We start from the raw sequence: 20,010 nt of genomic DNA, 5'->3' as shown, positions 1-20,010 counted from the left end.
ACACCAGCCACCTTGTCCCGCTCGTGTCCCCCCCCTCCTGCTGTGTCTCAGCCCTGTAGGGTGCAGCCATGGGGTGCCCTAGATCCGGGTGTCCCCACTGCCCCTCGGGGACAGCGTGCCGCCGGCCAGGACTCACTGCCAGCTGATGGTCCTCGCTGGGGCACGGGGACCGAGGGGTTCCCATGAGCGGAGGGTGCCTGTGCAGGGTCCATGGGGTGTGCTGATCCCCACTGTGTCCCCTCGTTGCAGCCCTGTCCCTAATTACCCCCACTGCCTACGGGAGGGCTCAGTGGCGCACCTCCAGCCCAGCCTGGCTCTCCTCCCTTCCCTTCCTCAGGCATTGGGGGCTGAGCCCCTCTGCCTTCCCTGGTGGGGGGCTGTGGGCTTGGCCCCAGGGGTTCCCCCCACCCCGGCCTGGGCTGGAGGCACTGCAGAGGCTGCATCTCCCCATCCCACTTGTCTGCCCCGAGGTCCTGGAGCTGTTGAGCTGTACGCAACACCGGCAGCGTGGCCAGATCCTGTTGACGCAGCGGCTGGCACTGTATGTGGCTCCGGCCACGCTCCGCGCCCTCTCCTGGCTTCGTCTGCATCCCCGTGGCATGGTCAGGATGCCATGAGCTAGATGAAAATGTGCCTGTCCTGCACGGGGCACAACCCGTGCATGGCTCAGGGAAATGCCTTTCCACCTCTCGTTCTTGGTACAATTAGGGCTGGCCCTTAACGAGGCACTTGGCCAAGCTGCAAGGCTGGTGCCCGGCTCCCTTCCCGCAGCTGAAGAAGAACCTGCCCCTTGGGCAGCGCTTCCCAGGTCAGGCGCTGGCTGTGCTGGGACATGGCAGCGTTCAGCTGCGGGCTGGGGGACCACGAGCCCTGTCCCCCACTCAGTCCCACAGCCGCGGGTGGAACTCCCTCTCCCCTCTGTCCACGCTGCCAGGAGAGGACCTGCACCCAGCTGCTACGCTGTGCACCCACCCTGCAGATGCAGGATGGTTTTGACAGCTCCTGCCCACCCTCCACCCCCCTGAGCAGAGCCTGGGGAAGGGTCCTGACAGGAGGGCTCACCCCCAGCCCCGGCACATGGGATGCCGTCTGTGCGATGGCCCCATCCCTCTGCCGACAGCTGTGCCGTGGGGCAAGCGCAGCCTGCGGCTCGTTAATAATTGACGGGTGGATAAGCAGGGAGAGTGGCTGCTAGGCGATACCAGCCAGGCTGTGTTTACCCAGTGCTGATAACCCCGGCCCAGGCACCGCAGGCTACTCTCACAGGGATATCAGTGGGTTGAGGGCACAGGGCTTTGCTCAGCATCACTCTCCAGCTGGGAAGAGGCACGGTGCTGCACCGGCATCCCGCTGCGGCCAGCAGCTGCCCTGCTCTGCCCAGCTCCTCGGGCTGGGGACACACCAAGGGACACCCTGCTGCCACGGGCGCTCCACTGTGGGGTTGGCAGTGGGCTTTGATCCGTGGCTTGGTCCAAGGAGAGGGGATGAAGAGCGAGAGGACGCGACTTTCCCACCCTCTGCTCAATCCTGCTGTGACAAAACAGGAAACGTGACGTGGAAAGCTCCTGTTTATTTACCCCAAAGAAAAAAAATCAGGAGGGCAAAGGGCCAGGCAGCATCTGTGACCAGCGCGAGGGCTTCTATGTGACCCACCGGTCCTGTTTCGGCTACGGCTCCTGCAGAGGGAGAAGGCGTGGGGTCAGGGAGCTCTGAGGGGTCCTCTGCCCACCACCCCATGGAGGCAGAGACCCCATGAGCTTTGCCCGGCTCAGGGACAGCAGCCTCATCTCTACATGACCCACGAAGCAGCAACCCTGGCAAGGAGGGGGAAAGAAACGCGAAGCTGGAGTGCACTGACCTTGGCAGCATCCTTCTCCTCCTCCTCCTCCTCTTCCTTGTCCTTGGGCAGCTGGCTTTCTTCCCCCTGTGCAGCCGCCGCCTCCTCTCCCGCGTGGTCTTTAACCTGAAAAGCAGAAGCTGACCCCAGTCCCCTGCCCCACGGCAGGGAGTCCCTGCTGCGGTTGCCAGTTCATCCCGTCCCCGGTACCTTGCCGCGCAGGTGTTGGGTCTCTGCCCGCGCCTGCCTCTGCAGCTCCACTTCAATGACCTCGAAGAACTCTTTGTGGGCACGGTCGAGCACCTCTTGGGGACTCTCCACCGGCCTCTCCTCCACCTCTGACCCCTGGCCCTCTGACCTGGCACGCTCCTTCAGCCGCATTTCCCGGTGCCGGGCCTCGAGGATCTTCTCCCGCTTCGTCTCCCGCTCAAACATCTAGGGCAGGGAAGCCGGGGTGGGGGAGCTGGGTGAGCAGGGGACCCCACGGGACAGCCATGCTCCGTACAGGGAGAGCGCAGGGCTCGCTGGCAGAGTTGTTGTGCCCGGGGCCAGCGATGTGCCAGCAGTGCTGAGGGCTTTGCTGTGACCTGTCACAGCAGCTCATGGCTCAAAGCTCACGTACAGCGGTGGCCAGCATCTTCTCGTTCCTCTGGAGGGTGCAGAGCCCGGAGGAGATTTCCAGCAGGGTGACCGTGCCGAGCTTTGAGCCGCAGCCAACGACGCACCCGTTGTCCTGCAGGCGCAGGCTGGAAAGGGGCTCGTCACAGACCTGGGGAGGGAGGATGGGGAGGGTGGTGGCACTTTGCCCTGCTGTGATGCCCCACTGAGGAAGTCAGGCAGGATGAGCTGGCAGAGGCAAATCCATGCGGTTGCCAGTAACAGGAGCCTATGTGCAAATTTTTGGGTGCACTAGGCTCCAGGTACAGCTCAGGGCTGAGGGGACAGATGCTGCTCAGTGGAGCTTATCCTGAGCTCCGTGCAGGCAGGATGGGACCCCAGCCCCTGGCTCTGCCTGCTCCGTGCAGGGCAGGGTGGCAGATCTGCCAAGCACCCCGCTGCTGGTGCTGGCCGGGGGCAGCCCCTTGCTCCCCTCCCAGGGTGAGGGGCCCAGTGCTGCTGGGCACCCAACCTTCAGGCTGAGGGAGGGGTCATTCTGTTTGAAGAGAAAGTCCCAGACGTCCAGGGTCCCATCGGATCTGGTGGTGAAGAAGACGGCCGGCCTCACGGTGCTCCAGCATCCATCCGTCAGGTAGGAGAGGTGGTACCTGCCGGCAGACCCAATGCAGCGGGGATGGGCTCATGGCCTCCATCCCCCTGGACCTATGGCTGCTACCTGTGCAGCACCTTCAGCCAAGAGCCCAGGCCCTGGCCCCCCCTGTTCCAGTGCCCTCGGCCATGCTGGCACTGCTCTGCCTTGGTGACTGTCCCACCACCTGAGCCTGACCCAAGCAGACCAGACTCTACTGATCACCTGCCCTGAACACGCTCTTCCACAAAAAAGAAGGTTTTTTGCAGGGCAAATGCACACCGACACCTACTTGGTCCACATAATTGATGATTCCTTGATCTCCTCTGACCATATCCGAGCGGTCCAGTCGCCAACCGTCAGGAAGATTTTGGGGTAGAAAGGGTTCCTGGCCAGCGCATAGACAGGTCCGTGGTGGCCACTGTAGATGCTGGTGATTTTTTCGGGGGGTGTCTTGGCCTTGCGGTTGCAGGCGATGACGATGCCCTGCTCTGTGCCCACCATGAATTTAGTGGGCTGAGGGTGAGAGCAGGAGAGAGCAGCCATCAGCAAGTTGGGGACTCCATGGTGCAGGGGGCAGTGGGGCAGCAAAGGGTCTTGCTGCCTGACCATGGGGGAGTCTGCTGCAGCCACTGCCTGGGGAGGACAGAGCCCTGGGACCTGCCATGATTTGGGGGATTTAGAGATCGAAATGCCAGCAAGACCCTGCGTTTTGGGAGCACATCAACTCCTAATTCTTGAAGATGGGTGAGAACACGCTGCAAGCTGCAGCATGGTGCTTTGGGTCACTCTGGGCATCAGAGGTTTGTGCCGTGCCCCTGGAGCCCTGCCCGCGAGGGTGACCGGGCAATGCCCGCCCGGCTCGGTTCGGCTTGGCTCACCCTCCTGCCCAAGTGAGGATACGGGTTGTGTGCAGGCAGGGTCATCCTGATGGCAGGACAGGGAGGCTCACCATGGTGGGCTCAAACTCCAGTGTGACAGCACCCAGAGCGTTCTCCAGGAGCCCTTTCCGGGTGATGTCCAAGACCAGCATCTCGGTGGGCTCAGACAGCTTGCGGATGTCCCACCACAGCACCTGCATGGGACAAGAAGTGGGAGGGGGCTGCAGGAGCTGCTCCCAGCTCAGCCGCAGGTGCCGGGGAGCTGAGTGTCCTGGAGCCAGGCAGCTTCCCTGTGCCAGCCTGTACTGCCAGCCTGGGGGTCTAGTTCCCATACTGCCATGGCTAGCAAGGGGCAGCGCAGGCAGGGGAAGCTCTTTTGGGGTGTCAGCACCTGCCAGTGTGGCCCCTGTGTGAGTCCCTGGCACCTTTCCCTGCCCCTGCCCTTTACCTGCCCGTCGGTGGAGGCTGAGAAGCATTCGGTGCCCGTTTTGGACTGCAGCCAGATGGCTCCATACACGGGGTCCCTGTGGCTGACCTCCACGGCAGACACCTCCACAGGCAGCCCCCCTTTCCTGGTGTCCCAGTAAGCTGGGAAGGAAAAGGAGCTGTCAAGATCTGCACCAGCTCCCTTGCTCAGCTCCTTTGCTTGCCGCTCATTTTCTGAGGAGATGCTGCCCCACTACCCAAGACAGAATGGGGAGCAAACCTCACCAGGTTCTCCCCCCACACTTCCCAGCCCCAGAAGAACTATGCGCATGTGCTGCAGGCTGGGAGCCTGCTGCTGTGATCACTCGCAGGGATGCCCACTCTGAGTGGTAACGCAGCAATTTGCACCTTCTGCAAAAGCCGAGCTAGATGGTGTCAACATACTAAATAGCCGCAGCATTTCTTCAGCAATCATCTCTCTCTGGCAGATGCACTACAATCCCCAGAGACGATAAATCCCCCCGGCTCCCCGCCCTGCCCTGCACAAGGGGTTGCAGCAGGAACAGACATGGTCTAAGCAGCCCGCAGTCCCCTGTCAACTCCAAACAGTGGCTCTTAGGCTCGACGCTGCTAGAAACCAGCCTGTGTGAGCTGACCCCGGCTGTGCTCCCCTCCTGCGTGCCCGCAGGGTGCTGGCTAACGAAGATAGGTCCCCCACGGACAGCAGCAGCCGTCCTTCCCTATCTCTGCCTCTGACACGTGGCAGAGGGCAAGCCACAGCGCAGGACTGGCCGTGGTTCACCAAAGGTTAGGCAGCTGGTCCGTGGTGGCACCGAGCCGCACACGCTCCCTCTTGCTCACTTCTAATTAGGCAATTGGATGTGACGGTGTGTGCTCCGCTGGGCCCATGCCACGCGCCTGGGGAGCACTGCGAAGGATGGGGTGAGATCCCTCCCCTCCATCACCTGCAGAGCGTGCAGTAACAGCCCCATAATGCATGCCCTGTCAGATCTGATTGCTGCTGCAAATGGCAAGGAAAACATCAAAATGAGTGCAATTAAGTCAAAGGGCTCACGTGGCCCAGTAAATAACAGAGCCATAAATGAAGCTGGCAAAGAGGGGCCCTTTTCCAAGCACTTGAAAAAACAGCACAAGAACAATGCAGTGCACGAAACGACGGCAACTCTCCTGGGCTTTTGCCATGCAAAGATACAGGGCCGCGGGTGAGGAGGAAGCACAGCACGCGTGCTGCTCAGCCGTCTGATCCAACAATCCCTGCTGGCATCTCACTGCGGCTGCAGCCACCTCGTTGCCCCGAGTGCCTGCGAAGGGCTCCCAGGCACGGTGTTCTCCCCTCCCTGGGTACCTGCTCCGGTGAGCACATGCCTGTCCTCCGCACGCAAAGCCCCAGGGCTTCAGGGTGTGCGCAGGATATTCCCAGTTGCAGCACGAATGACACTATGTCCTTTGTGAGTGTAGCAGTGCTGGAACCAGGCTCTTGCTGAATTAAAATGAAGCCAGGCTCTCGTTAGTACGGCCTTATGCCTAATCCATCATCCTTACCCATCTGCCCATTGTAGCATCCTCCCACCAGGACGTGCGAGTCTTTGGGGTTGTATTCCAGGCTCACAAGAGGGGATGACGGCCTGAGAACGAGCTCCGGCTTGTTGGGGTTTTCTGCCAAGAAGGGATGAGTAAAGAGCAAAGCACAAAGGCAGTTCGGAGGGCGAGCACCCCTGCCTCTAAACCAGCCTCCTGATACCGCACCCCATTGCTCCACACCTGGCTCCCTGCCATGCTGGTGCTTGCCCAGCCGTGCTGGATGAGGTGGCCATGTCACCAGGATGCCTCACTTTAGCCAGGGAAGGGAGTTGACCTGTCCTTGCCTGCCAGCCTGGGAACAGACCCCTGGTACCCCAAGCCCTGGTACCCTGACCCCTCTTCTTTGTGTTTTTCACTCCAAAATACAACAGGTCTGAGAGAGTCTTTGACAGAACAGGGCAATTCTCAGCCTGGGCTTGTGCTGCCTCTTTATTCAAGCACAAGTGAACCGTATAAAGACAAGAACCCCATAAGAGGAGTGTGGCTCAGCTGCCTGTTGTGGTCACAGGCACTCTAGCTCATGAAGTCATGTAGTGGGATTTTAGTAGTTATTTTCCACCTGTTGGCCAGCTTTCAGGTCCCATTTCTCCCCTTCTCTGCATTGATCTGTGGGCAAAGCACAAACTGAACCCCTGTTCACCCCCTCTGGAGTGCTGTGTGGCTTCATTACAATCTTTGAAGCCACAAAGTGCTTCCGCAGCAGCAGCATTACTAGCTGGTGAGTTTTTCCTTCCCCTTACCAAGGTCCCAGATGTATGAGTCAAAGCTCATGTTTTTCATGTTTTGCTGGAACTCCAGGCTGGAATAAGCCACTGCCAGTTTCTTGCATGTGTCAGGGTGCCAGGAGAGATGCGTGGCTGTCCTCTTGGTTACGTTTGGATCCCTTTTTGATAACAGGACATCAAAGAAAGATGTTAGTTTGCTAACAGCTTTGTCACGCCCTGGGATGAGTCTCCCAAAGGAAACTGTGGGAATCGCAATTAAAACAAGATGCAGCCCTTGAGCATCGAGTGCAGGAAATGGTTCTCTTGGGGGTTGGGTGGGGGGGGGGGAGAGGAGTTGCTGATTTAATGAAGTCTTTCCAGTTATATGTTTCTAAGAATCCAATTATGTTACTGGATCTGACTTCTAGAAATGACCTAACAGCCCCTGACATTTGAAAATAATCTTTGAGGCAGCAAAAAAAAAAAAAAAAAAAAAAAATCCTGTCTAAAGCGCTGTTAGAAGATGCTCAGAGCTGCATCTGTCCTTGCCCCATGGTACCTATCTCCAAAGTGCCTGGGCAGGGCAGAGGGTAGGGAGGGGAGGAACAGATGGAGTTATGGAGTAGGGAGGGGCTGCAGCAGGTCTCTCCATCGATAAATTGCTCCAGCACTATCCTAAAGCCACTGGGTTTTCCACCTCCTTTGTCTCCAAAGGCAGTTGAATCTGCAGTAGCCCGCTGTGGATTTGGAGAGCCCGGTGACCCCAGCTGGTTGTGCTACCTGATGACATTGATGGTTTTTGCGGAGGGGGGCTCGTCTTCCACCTCTACAATCTCCTCTTCTTCAAAGTACTCCTCGTAGATGTTGATGGCATTGTTCTGCTTGACGCAGTGCTCCATCAGCTGCAGGGAAAGCACAGGCAGAGGCTGTGCCTCTGGGGAGCTGCCTAGGTGAGGGAACTGGCAGTGGGTGGGCGAGGGGGCTCTGGGAGCGTGAGGGGACGAGGAGGGACGGGCAGAGCCTTACGGTGCCGAGGTGCATGATGGTGTTGACGTAGTTTTCGTCTTTCTCCACTTTCTTCCTGAAGCGGATGGTTTGTTCCACCTCCTGCGGGTTGATGTCTTTAGGCCAGCCGCCCTCTACGTGGTTGACGCCGCGGGATTCCACCTCCACCCGCTCGGTGTTGACCTGGGGGGCAGCGCGGATTAAACGGAGCAAGAATCTGAGCCGAAAAGGCGCAAAATACCCCTTTCCCCCCTTTGTACGGTGCTGCCCTGCAGAGCGGCAGCCTGGGGGGCCCTCGACAGCTAGCGGGCAGCCCTCACCTCATGCTCCGACATGTCACTGGTGTGCTGGACGAAGCTGTCCACGGGGTTCCTCAGGATGAAGCTGCTGGCCATGCTGGGGTCGGGGGGGATGTCCACGTTCACCTCAGCCGGCCGGTCGGAGAAGCTGCAGGGCCGGCCGAACTCGCTGCGTTTCCGCGTGTACACGTACATGATCTCCATGGTGGTCCCCCGGCCCTGGGGGGGGTCCCAAAAGGGATTGGGGGGACTCAGGGAGGACCCACCGCGGCGGGTGACACCCCAGCCCTCCTCCCGAGGACTCAGGTGTCCGGGTGGGGACTGGCCTCTCCCAGCGCGGCCTTACTGGGAGCCACTGGTAGGGCCGCGTCTCCCGTTGCCTGGCAACACTGGAGGGAGACCACGTGACGTCCGCCGCCATGTTGGGGAGGGCAAGGCGGGGGTGACACGTGACGGCCGCCGCTTGCCGCCATTTTGGGAGGGCAACAGCTAGCTAATGAAGGGGGGGGTGCAATTAGCACAGGGGGCAGTGGCTCTGCTGCCAGCTCCGGCCCCACGCCCCGACTGTGTGGGGTGGAAACCAGGCTGGGCCCCCATCGCTGGGGGGACACAGACGGACAGGGTGGGCCATGGCCTGCTCCCTCTAGCCCCAGCGATGTGACCCCAGCCCCACAGCAGGGCCACCCTCTCTGCTCCCCTCCGAGACCCCAGCCTTCTGCCAGGAGGGAAAGCTGCACCATTCCATTCCTGCAGGAGCAGGCCGGGATCCCGAGGGAGCCACGACATCCCTGCAGCTGGCATGAGTTGCCCCCTCGCCCCGGGGCTGCCACACGCAGCCATTGCTGTGGAGTCCTGGGGGGTCCGGCACCTCGCCCGGTGCCCACCGGCAGCTGGGACCAGGAGACGGCACTGGTCCCCGCACACCCATGCTCACGCCGTGTCACCCAAACCGCGGGCTCCAGCTCGCTCCGATGGAAGATCGGGTGGGAAAGGAGCGCGAGATGCAGCTCTTGACACCCTTTCCCAGGGTACAACCCACCCAAGACCCCTGCGGTCACCTTCCAGCCCCAGCACCATCCTCCATTCCCACTGAGGGCACGTGTCCACGCACGCTGCACCCCCAAAGCCCACATTGCCCTCCGCTCCCCAGCACTGACGCACCTGAAATGGCTCCAGTCATCCCCCAGCTCCTGTCACAGCCAAAACCAGTCCAAGCCGCAGCCAGGGGATTTAAGCCCAATTAAAAACCACTTTGACTGCAAAGAAATGCTGGGACCAGTGCTTGCAGCAAGGTGTTTGCACTGGCCAGGAAGATTCCCAGCCCAGCAGAGCTGGCACTCCAGGATGGGCAGAGCAACCTGAGCAGGGGCAGCAGATGCAGGTCAGCCCAGAGAAGCCAGCAAGGAGGAGATAAGTTTAGTACAAGTGTTTATTGTCTTTTCCCCAGAGGGCACATACAAATCAGGCCGGACTCCAGCTCCTAGATGGAGTCCTAATGAGGTTAGTTCACATGCGTTTAAAAAACAGCTCTTCTACCAGTACCGTTACATCAAAACATTAAAAGCTGAAAAAAAAAAAAATCCCCTGGAAGTTTCCAACAGCAAGTAATGCTAGTCACACGTAACACAGACAGACGGTGTTAGGGGACTGAAGGGTATGTACAAGTTATCTTTAAAAGACACAGTGAGTCACTGCTATCAAGTAAGACCCCCTGGCTCGCCCGAGGGGGACAACCTGGCCACCCCAGGGGTCTGCCTGGCTGCAGCACTGTTAGCCAAAGCAGGGAAGAAGGGATGGATAGCCACCACCAGCAGCACAGGAGGTAGCTGCTAATTGCAATCAGACAGGGAAAGCCTTTGCCCTCCCACGGCGTGGGTACAACCTTTGCAGTGAGGAAGAGCCCTGGAGCGAACCCAGTCCTGGCTAAGCCAACGCCGTGGTGCCAAACGTGGTTATGAGAGCTGAACTCGTCCTGGGTTTCGGGGAGGAAGAGGGACCAGAAGGGTGAGTGGGCAGGAAAACATCCATCACCCTGTCCGCACCCTTTCGGGTGGGAGATCTGGGTCCATCCCTAGTCAGTGGGATGGAGCAGGGGCTCTCCCTGCCCCATGGCAAGCGAGGGGCTACCGTGGGGAAGGGGCCTTTGCTCGCATCCCGCTGAGGTTCCAGGGGCAGCCTGTGCCGAAACGGGCAGCCACAAAGGATCCAGTTCAGCTTGTGCTTGTTTCCCCCTGCCTCCACGGCCCACAGAGCAACTTAGCCTGAAGCCCTGGCAATGCTGGGCAAGCCAGCCAGGGCGGCAGGACCATCCCCTCCCCTCCCTAGGACCGCATCCTGCCCCACGGATGCCTGAGTAGTCCCTAACCCTCTCCCAGGGGATTCATGGTTATCCCAAGGCTGTCCTGCAGAAGGAGGGGAGCCTGCCCCAGCCCACGCTGCCAGCCATCCCGCTGGCCCTGGGGAGCCAAATTGCCAAAAAGAGCCTACAAACCAGCCCAAACCCTGCTACCAACATGCACTGCAGTAAAACCACGCTGGAACAGAAGCAGCGAGTCAAACTGTGCCTCAGCCCTGCAGAGAATTCGTAAAACCCAGGAGCAAAGCAAAGGAAAACCAGCAAGGCCAAAACATCCCTAATTCTAGAGCCTCTGAACCTGGGGCTAAGGCAGCTCCAGCTGAGGCGGGGGGGAGGCAGCGAGGGGGGCACGGGGAGCCGGCTCTGCCCGTGCGGAGCAGGAGCATGGCAGAGGGGAGCAGCCAGTGTTACCGTCGGTGGGTGGCAAAACTGCCCACGGGCATCGGGAAGGGGCTGGCATCACTAGTGGTTGGTACTGCATTGCTACGGAGGTGAAGGAGCCGCTGCCCCGGACCCCTGCCCAAGGGGCTGGTGCTGGGGGCAAGCCCGTGGTCCCAGTCTTTGCGCTCCAGGCAGAGGGAACTGGAGAAGGCTTCCCTCTGTGGTGTAAAACATCCCCGAGCTGGTGCAGATGGGAAGGGAAAGGAGAAGCCGACGTGGGGGCATGAAGCATCTCCGGTCTTCCCAGCACACCAGGACCTCGGTCGTGGCACTGCCCTGCTACCGGCCGGCGTTTGGCCCCGGAGTCACTGTCGGCCGTAAGGCAGGAAGACTTGAGACTGAGCAGAAGCTGCCAAGGGAGGAAGAAGAGGGTGCGCAGAGCACGTGGGGGACACGGGGCTCCCCACTGCTGGGGTTTGTCCTCCAGCCGCTGCTGCCGGGCTTCCCACCGCATCTTTTCCAGGTGTCTTTGGTTTCCCGTTACAGAAACGCCGGTGGCATTTTCTCCTCCCGCAAGCTGCTCGGGGCGAGCGCGTTAGGCTGGGAACTCGGTGTTGTTGTGGTGCCTGATGTGCTCATCGGTGACGGACAGGTAGGTGGCTCGCATGCTCGGGGAGTACTGCAGGGAGAGGACACGGGGGGGGTCAGCGCACCCCCAACCCACAGCGTGCCCCTGCCGAGCCCCCACCAGCCATGTCCAACCCAACCCCTGCACCGCCACGTGCTGCTGAGCTGCCAGAGAAAGCCCGAGGATGAAGAGAGAAGATTGCTTCCCATTTGTATTAATCCCCAATTAATCTGCCAGGCTGTCGTGGGTAAGGGGGCCAGACCCCGGGTCACAGCTTTTTGAGGGCTAGAAGAGGACCCCCCCCCCAGCCAAGATGCTTCAAGTGCCTCATGCTGTGCTTTGTCCCTTCCCACACTGCTGGGACATTGGCCAGGTTCGTCCTCCACCTTCCCAAGTCCAGCCTGGTGGCAAATTCAGCCCCAATCACCGCATCTGGATGCATCCGATGCAGAGGGGCTCACACCGGGATGCCAGCCACGGACTTGAGCTCCCCTCCCTGCACCGGCATGGGGATGGTGGCACCCCAGGCACCGGCTTGGGCTGGCACGGTGGTGGAGCAGGATGGGTCTCTGTGGCAGCTGAGCTGGGTTGTGCCCCCTGATCTTCCCTGTCCACACACAAACCTTACCTCCGGTGTGCTGGCACTCACCGGGTGCCTGCGCCGGCAATCACTGCAGGCTGAACCCCCCCGGGGCTCCCCAGTCAGGGCAAGGTCCCCTCACTGCACTGGGAAGGGGGTAGCAGCGAGCCCAGGGCAGAGGCCAAAACCTCCAGCCCCCCCAAACCCTGCCAATGCTGCAGAATTAAATTTCTCCAGCATTTTACAGAAGGGAGGACACCCGGCCAGGCATTAAGGAAGATTATTCCGAGTTTGTTATTTTGGACCGTGAAAGTCCTTCCTCGGGGATCTGAATCCTGGTTAAATTAGACCATTCAGGGTGGGGAGAAGTGCTCAAATTAATCCCCGCCGTGTTCATCCCCCCCGGGGAAGAGGCTTGCCAGCTGCCAGGTCTGCACAATCGGATTACAGCCTCCCGCGCTGGCGCGGCTCCACGCTTTCACCTGATGGCAAAAATCTTCCCCAGAAGAGGTGAGCACGATGTCCCTGCCGTGGCAGCGTGCCTGGAGCTGCGTCCCCAGCTCTACCGCGGTGCCGCTGCCATGGCCTTGAGGGCTGAGCCGGGGGGGCACTACCGCTTTGGATAGAGGCATTGAAGCAGATTAAATGCTGTCAGAAAAGGAGGGGGAAAAACTGTGCCAAGAAGGGGATGGAGACGGGGACCGTTGCCACTCCCAACGCATGGGAGCTGCAAATCCTCTTGTACCTGGGCTGGGGACAAAATGTGGCCCCGTCCCTCCAGAGCCCTCCGCACTCTTCCCGAAAGCAAACCAGCCCCACAAGAAAGGAGACGAAGGGAGGCACCGCGGAGGGGAAGGAGGACGGGAACCCAGCTGCTGCCCCGGGACGAGGAGGAAGAAGGAAGTGGGTGAACTTACTCTTGATGGGCAACTTAGCTCCAAAATAATTGATGCAAAAAAAAAAAAAAGAAAAAAAAAGAAAAAAAGAAAAAGAAATAAAGCAGGCATTAACAGACAGGGTGGGTTTAAACAAACAGCAGGGAAATGTAAACATGCACGGGTGACTGTGACAAACGTCTTTTGAAAGCCAGAATAAATAAGAAATAAAGCAAGGGAAGGGAAGACTATTTTGGTCTCCTCTGAGCACGTGGCTGATGACCTCTCCCCACAGCCTCTGCGGGCCGGCTGGGAACTGGGTTAGCAAGACAGGCAGGAGGGATGCGCTCACAGATAGGGCACGTCCTCTGCAAGGGCAGGAGGAGGGGGCCAAGCTCACCCATCCCTGTCCCCATCCCGGCAAACCTCGTCAGTGCCCCAGGCGAGTGGCTTTCTGGCAAAGCAGAGGGTCTCTGCTCCAGCCGGATAAGCACCCCCCAGCCCGGCACAGGGGGCATCACAAGAAGGACTTGGCCTCGGCCGTCCACCGTACCGTGGGAGGAGGAGAGCCTCTGCCGATCAGGGGGACGTTCTCGTAGCGGGGGTTTCCACCGAACAGCACGGCTTGGTTCCTAGAGGGGGAGAGCCCGTCAGAGTCGGGGGCATAGTGAGACCCTCACCATCATCCTGTATCCCCAGTGTGGGGTGATGCTCCGTCCCCAAGATTTGGGGGGGACACCCAAGGATCAGCGCCTTGGAGGAAGGGGGTCTTACATGTACTCGGAGACGGGGGCATTGGAGATGGTCTGCGCCGGGGGGTGCAGGCTGCTCTGGCTGCCCAGGCTGCTGCTGTAGCTGCAGAAGCTGCGGAGCTGCCCCCGGGCCGGGTTGTGGGTGGCAATGCGACGCGCCTGTGGGTTGAAGGGGTCTTCCTCGTCCATGTCATCATAGTCCCGGTCCCTGCGGGGACAAGGTGCCAGCGCTCACCCACCCCGGCCCCAAAGGCAATTCCTCTCCCCCGTGCCCGGCTCCCATGCCATGCACGCAGCCCCTGTGCCCCCCGGTGAAGGCAGACCCACCTGCCAGCAAAGTGCTTCCAGGCACGCGGTGTGGCACAGATGATGGTGGAGAAGGAGGCGGCCACCAGCAGGGAGAAGAGCACCAGGTAGAGCAAACCCTCCACCCCGTCGTAGCAGATACCGATGAGGGCGTCCAGGTAGTCCTGCAGCGGGACACAGGATGGGGCAGGGCTGGCGATGGTGGGGGGTAACCCCAGGAGCTGCACACCCCTGTCGCGGTGTCCCCCCGCCTCACCTTGTGTAGCCCCCGGCAGTCCAGCATGGCTGTGAGCTGGTGCAGGCTGGTCTCCGAGGAGTTGAGGAGCTGCTGGACCCCCAGAAGATCTTTCTGTGGGAGAGAGGTGTGGGTTATGGCAGTGCTGGGCAAGACGGGGAGCAGAGGGGGGGCATGGGGCCCTGGCTCCCCGCACCCCGTACCTCGGCAGTTGGGAAGAGTGGCAGCGCAAACTGTATCAGGCCCTGGATCTGGATCTGCATGGTGGTGAGGGAGCGCTGGAAGACGGTGAGAGCCTGCAGGGGGGGGGAGTGGGGAGCAGTCACAGAGCTGCCCAGCCCCTGGGGACACCCCCTGCCCCAGGCAGCATGAAGTGGGGTGCCCGGGTCCCCTGTACCTGCTGGAAGGGGTTGCTCAGGCTCTGGTCACAGTACAGGTAATAGTGAACCACCTCTGCAAAGCGAATGGGAGACATAGGTATGAGCGTTTCAGGGAGCAGAGAGCAGCGTAGGGGTGGCAGAATGACAGTGGAGAGCACCGGACCCCCAGGTAGGTTTTGGGGGAGCACTGGGGTCCTAGCCCGAGCACACCTCCACCCCGCAGCTGGCTCTCACCTGCGCTGATGTCACTCTCCGTCTGGTTCATGATGAACTTATCTGGGGCCACGCAGAAGTCGCTGGTGCCCTGTGAGGATAAGAGGGACGTCATTGAGGCTGGGAAGGATGGCATGGGTGCCCTCGGCTGTCCCGGCACAGCTGGTACCCCCCCTCCCTTCCCAGTCCCACTCACCACCGCTGCTGCCGTGTCCACAGCCATGGAAGCCCAGCTGAGGATGAGCGTCAAAAGCCCGCAGCACAGCATCCTGCGGGAAGAGGGGTGAGCACACCGCGGGGTCTGGCTCTGCCGCTCTTGGCAGCTCCGGCACCGCTGAGCCCGGCCACAGGGTACTCACGTGGTGAGGAGGCAGCGGGAGCGCTTGGCCAGCCCCAGACAGGCCAGGAGGCAGACGGTGAGGACGAGGATGAAGAAGAGGAGATAAGCCAACCACCTGGGCGCAGAGGAAGGCTCCGTCACGCACGTCCACCTCCCCAGCCCCACCAAGAGATGCCCCGGCAGCCCAGCGCCGTGGCCCTGCTCACCGGTAATACTCGACGTAAGCAATGTGGCCGGCCAGCTCGGTGAGATCGGTGCTGGTGCCCTGCCAGACGGGCAGCCCTGAGAGCTGGAGGACGATGCTGCCGGCCAACTGCTGCATGAACTTGAGGGTCTGCAGGTAGTCCCCTCGCGCGGCCAGGAGCTCGTTCAGCCGCGCCAGGTGCTGCTCCAAGCCCACCCGCATCTGCAGCGTGGTGCCTGCCACCTGGGGACGGTGGGACCGTCAGCCCCGCTGGGACGGCGCCGGGGGCTTCCCCGCCATCAAGCCCCGCTCCCGGTGGAGCTGCTCACCCCGTCTGTGGGACACCGACCCTCCAGGAGAGCAGCCCCATGTCAACCCCCCCCATGCTCGAGCTGGATCCATCCTTCAGGACAGCCCTGCCACGGCCCTTCCTGGCCACAAAGGCTCCATTCTGCGGGGTGACATCACCCTCCCGCGCTCGGCGCGGCATGGCCGCCCCGGGGGCTTGGCCACAGAAGGCAAGGCTGAGCTTGGCAGCACAGGACGCCTGGGTCCCTCCAGCCAGATGCCTCCCTTCCCAGTGCTTTAATCAAACCCCGGGTGGAGAATCAATGCGACCCTGGGGGTTGCGGAGGGGGTCGGATGGGGGGGACCCTGCCTCGCGGCCCTACCAGCGAGTCGATGCCGGTCAGGGTGTGGTTGGCGTGGTCCAAGGCGTAGAGCAGCTGATAAACCCCGTCGTTGGTCTCGCTGTTCCCGTAGAAGCCGATACCGACAGCCGCACTGTGGGAAGAGAAGGGACCCCCAATTAGAGGGGAGGGAAAAGCTCACCCCGACATGGGTGCCTTGCCTTGGGGCCAGGGAGGATGTGGGGACACAAGCTGGACAGGGGGCACTCCCCGGAGCATCCTGGTTTTGGGGGACACCCCCACGGCAGGGCAGAGCCAAAGCAGATGGGATAACGACATCGCCGTGATGGGGACCTGCTCCCTGCCTGTGGGCCCTGGGGACGCCCGATCCCGAAGCTGCTCCACGGGCTGGACACGGCAGGTTTGAAGCTCCTCCTGCCAAACCCTGAGGGGCTGAGGGCGGAGGGGCTGGGCAAAGCAGATTAGGGGAATCCACTGGAAGCTACGTCGCTCCCGATTAAACCTGCTCCCAGGCTCGGTCCCAGGAGGGCAGGCGGGTGGCAGGCTGGGGGCCGTGCCGCGGCCGCTCCAGGCCCTGTGGCGAGCTCACCGTGGCTGATTTGATGCTCCCCGGCACCTGGTGTGCCAGCGGGCGAAGCGAGGCTGGAGGTCGGAGCCAGCTCCGAAGAGGGATGTGCTCCTGCCCTGGCCAGGCACGTGTCTACACGCGGTGCTCCCTCCCTCCCCACAGCAGACATTGATAAAACTGACAGATACCGGCCCATTCACCACGATTCAGCCTTCAATGGCCACAAACAGCCTCAGCGTGGCATCGGGGGGAGGGGGGGGGGGGGGTGTGTTTCAAAGTCCCAGGGGAGCCGCAGAACCATCCCCTGCCAGCATATGCCCCAGCCTTTCCACCACGCTTCATGGGGTGCCCTGAGGCTGGAGGAGCGGGAGGACCCGGGGTGGGGGGGGGATCCTGCCAAGCTCATTAGTGCCATTTCCCTGCTCCGTACAACGCTCCCAGGCAGCCATCTCGCTCCGCCCAGGCAAAACCAGCCCCTTTGTCTGGCGAGCGGGTCGTGGCTGGGCAGCGAAAGGGTCCTGTGTCCCATCCCGTCCCCACCTAGGCCAGGCTTGCCGGGGGGCACACAGGCTGGCTGGCAGGGGGTCCTCCGAGCCACGGGCTGCCAAAAACTGAGACGGGCTTGGAAAGCCACCAGAGCGCTGCCGGCTGAAGAAGCGTCCCCTCGCCTAATTGCACCGGTCACAATTAAGGCTGGGTGCACGTGGGACCTGCCAGCTGGGTCACGCTGCTGCCTGCCATCTGCTCCGGGCTGGGATTAGCGACCCGGCCCCGCTCCTGCCCGGGATTAGCTGGGAAGGCAGCATGGACGTTGCAGGGATGGGGACAGGACTGGCCCGCAGCCGGTCTCTGGGGCTGCCCCGGCATCAGCGGCTGCGCAGGAGGAGGCAGGGATGGACCATATTTAATTGCACAGATCTAATTAAAGCCACTCATGGCCAGAGCGTAGAGCCCCCTTGGTGATGGGGGGACAGCACCAGGTCCCTGTCCTCACCAGCAGATGAGCCCGGCGGTGACGGCCATCCAGGTGACGCAGCAGGAGTGGGGCCGCTTGGTCTCGGGCTCCTGGTCCCTCTTGCAGCAGCATAGGCAGATCAGGTAGACGGTGAGGAAGAGGAGGTTGAGGCCGAGGCAGACGGCAGCCACCAAGCCCAGGAAAAGCAGCGACTGGGAAGGAAAGAGGGGACAGTCAGCGCCTGTGACCATGGCTGCCACGTGCTGCAGAGCACCCAGCCAGCAGGCAGGATGCGGCCACATCCAGTGCCTCACGGGACGGTCACACGGGGAAAGAGGAAGCGTCTCCGTCCCCATCCCCATGGGGGGTCACAGAGGCTGGGCTGCAGCAGCCCCTCTTAGGGGTGCTGGGGCACTGGCACTGCCCCCGCCCCCCCTCCCCAATTTAGGGGTCACGACGGTCCATGCCCTGGGATGCAGGGCACCAGTGCTGCCACACCCCCCTCCCCAATTTAGGGGTCACAGTGGTCCGTGCTCTGGGATGCGGGGCACTGGCGCTGCCCCCCCCTCCAATTTAGGGGTCACAGCGGTCTGTGCCCTGGGATGCAGGCCACTGGTGCCGCCACCCCCCACCCCCAATTTAGGGGTCACGGCAGTGCATGCCATGGGATGTGGGGCACCAGCGCTGCCACGCTCTCCCCCAGTTTAGGGGTCACGCCGGTCCATGCTGTGGGATGTGGGGCACCGGCACTGCCCCCCCCCCCCCCCTCCCCAATTTAGGGGTCATGGCGGTCCGTGCCTTGGGATGCTGGAGGCCGTAGTAAGAGCCAAGTGCACGGCACCAAAGCGAAGTGGGAACCCCCCAACCTTTGCACCCCCCCCCGAGGCGTGGGGGCTCCGACAGAGCCGGCGCTGCCCCGCGGCAGCGGGAGGCCGGGGCGGGGTGGGGGGGTGCGGGGACCGGTGCCGGCTGGCTCGGCGGAGGAGGAGGAGGGTTGCCCCCCCCGGGGAAGAAGGGCGCTTTGTGCTGCCGTGAGATCAGAGCTGGCGCCGGGCGCCGCCGGATGAAAGGGGCGATCGCGCCGCGGGCAAAGGCGGGGGTGGGGGAGTCCCACCGGCAAGCGGGACCCCAGCCCGGGGAGGGCTCCGTTTCCCCCCTCACCCACCCACCCAAAGAGGGGAGGCGGGGAAGGGGTGGGGGGGGGGAAGGCGGCGGGGTGGGTACCTGCTGGTAGTCGGGGTCCCGCGGTCGGAAAGCGGCGGGTACGGGCTGGAGGCGCAGGCCGCGGTGCGGCAGCCCGTGGAGCCAGGCCGCCCACCAGGGCGCCAGGTAATCGGCGCGGGCGGGCGGCATGGCGGGGCCGCCGGGGCCGGGCTGGGGCCGCCGAGGGGGGGAGAAGGAGGAGGAGGAGGAGGAGAAAGAAGGAGGGGGGGGGGGGTCGCGCCGCCACGCCGCGGGGCTCTGCCCGCCCACGGCCACGCCCCCTCGGCCACGCCCATGGCCACACCCCCGCCGCCCCGGAGCTGGGACCCGCAACCGATTCACGGCTCGGTGTTACCCCGGCGGGGGGCAACGCACCCGGCACCGCCCGGCTGTAGGGGACATCGCACCCCATTCGATCCCTGCTATAGGGGAATCGCACCCCGGCACCGCCCGGCTATAGGGACATCGCAGCCATTCACCTGGCTATAGGGGCGCCACGCCTCATCACTGCCCTGCTATAGGGGAATCGCATCCCATTACTGCCCAGCTGTAGGGGAACCACACCTCATTAACTCCCTGCTATAGGGGAGTCACCCCGTCACCACCCTGCTATAGGGGAATCGCACCCCATCACTGCCCAGCTGTAGGGGAACCACACCTCATTAACTCCCTGCTATAGGGGAGTCACCCTGTCACCACCCTGCTATAGGGGAATCGCACCCCATCACTGCCCAGCTATAGGGGAATCGCATCCCATCACTGCCCAGCTATAGGGGAACCACACCTCATTAACTCCCTGCTATAGGGGAGTCACCCCGTCACCACCCTGCTATAGGGGAATCGCACCCCATCACTGCCCAGCTATAGGGGAATCGCACCCCATCACTGCCTTGCTAACAGGGGCATCATGGCTCATTAGCTACCTGCTATAGGAGAATCACAGCCCATCACCACCTGGCTATAGGTGCAATCACCGCCCAGCTATAGGGGCATTACACCCCATCAGCTCCCTGCTATAAGGGAATCACACCTTATCACTGCCAGGCTATAGGGGCACCATGCCTCATTAGCTCCTTGCTATAGGGGAATCAATGACACCCCATCACCACCCAGCTATAGGGGCACCATGCCTCATTAGCTCCCTGCTATAGGGGAATCACACCCCGTTACCACCCAGCTATAGGGGAATCACACCCCATCACCGCCCTGCTGTGGGGGCACCACACCTCGTTAGCTCCCTGGTATAGGAGAATCACTGCCCAGCTATAGGGGCACCACACCCCACCAGCACCCTCCTATAGGGGCACCCCTTCTTCCACCACCTGCTGGGGCCCATGGGCTATAGGGAAGGGACCCCACTGTTCCAGACCGTCGTCTGGCAGGCATGGCACAGCCGGGGTCCCC

General features: G+C 61.9%; 2 protein-coding genes across 5 annotated transcripts; both read right to left on the bottom strand.

The window, feature by feature from the left end:
- Positions 1-1,623: 1,623 nt before the first annotated feature.
- Positions 1,624-8,204, bottom strand: DNAI2 (dynein axonemal intermediate chain 2). 2 transcript variants are annotated; one of them, XM_049812439.1, is made up of 13 exons: positions 8,022-8,204; positions 7,723-7,884; positions 7,477-7,598; positions 6,733-6,875; positions 5,954-6,067; positions 4,413-4,552; positions 4,036-4,158; positions 3,376-3,599; positions 2,967-3,102; positions 2,460-2,606; positions 2,048-2,272; positions 1,859-1,963; positions 1,624-1,676 (listed from the first exon to the last, which is right to left on the bottom strand). In XM_049812439.1, the coding sequence occupies exons 1-13, from the start codon at positions 8,202-8,204 to the stop codon at positions 1,668-1,670; spliced, it is 1,833 nt and encodes a 610-aa protein (XP_049668396.1). In that variant the 3' UTR covers positions 1,624-1,667. The 2 variants fall into 2 exon arrangements, with proteins under 2 accessions (XP_049668396.1, XP_049668397.1); XM_049812440.1 differs by having other exon boundaries at positions 1,636-1,673.
- A 1,207-nt stretch (positions 8,205-9,411) lies between these two features.
- TTYH2 (tweety family member 2) lies at positions 9,412-18,789 on the bottom strand. 3 transcript variants are annotated; one of them, XM_049812172.1, is made up of 15 exons: positions 18,628-18,789; positions 17,443-17,615; positions 15,902-16,013; positions 15,253-15,473; positions 15,066-15,161; positions 14,903-14,975; positions 14,728-14,797; positions 14,511-14,566; positions 14,317-14,409; positions 14,135-14,227; positions 13,900-14,042; positions 13,595-13,780; positions 13,374-13,452; positions 12,863-12,880; positions 9,412-11,416 (listed from the first exon to the last, which is right to left on the bottom strand). In XM_049812172.1, exons 1-15 carry the CDS (start codon positions 18,754-18,756, stop codon positions 11,333-11,335), a joined length of 1,626 nt encoding a protein of 541 aa, XP_049668129.1. In that variant the 5' UTR covers positions 18,757-18,789; the 3' UTR covers positions 9,412-11,332. The 3 variants fall into 3 exon arrangements, with proteins under 3 accessions (XP_049668129.1, XP_049668131.1, XP_049668130.1); XM_049812174.1 differs by having other exon boundaries at positions 12,863-12,875; XM_049812173.1 differs by lacking the exon at positions 12,863-12,880.
- Positions 18,790-20,010: the final 1,221 nt, after the last annotated feature.

Source organism: Accipiter gentilis, chromosome 10, assembly GCF_929443795.1.
Source record: "Accipiter gentilis chromosome 10, bAccGen1.1, whole genome shotgun sequence".
In the NCBI taxonomy this organism is placed as follows: Eukaryota; Metazoa; Chordata; class Aves; order Accipitriformes; family Accipitridae; genus Astur; species Astur gentilis.
This window is presented reverse-complemented; position numbering and strand designations above follow the sequence as displayed.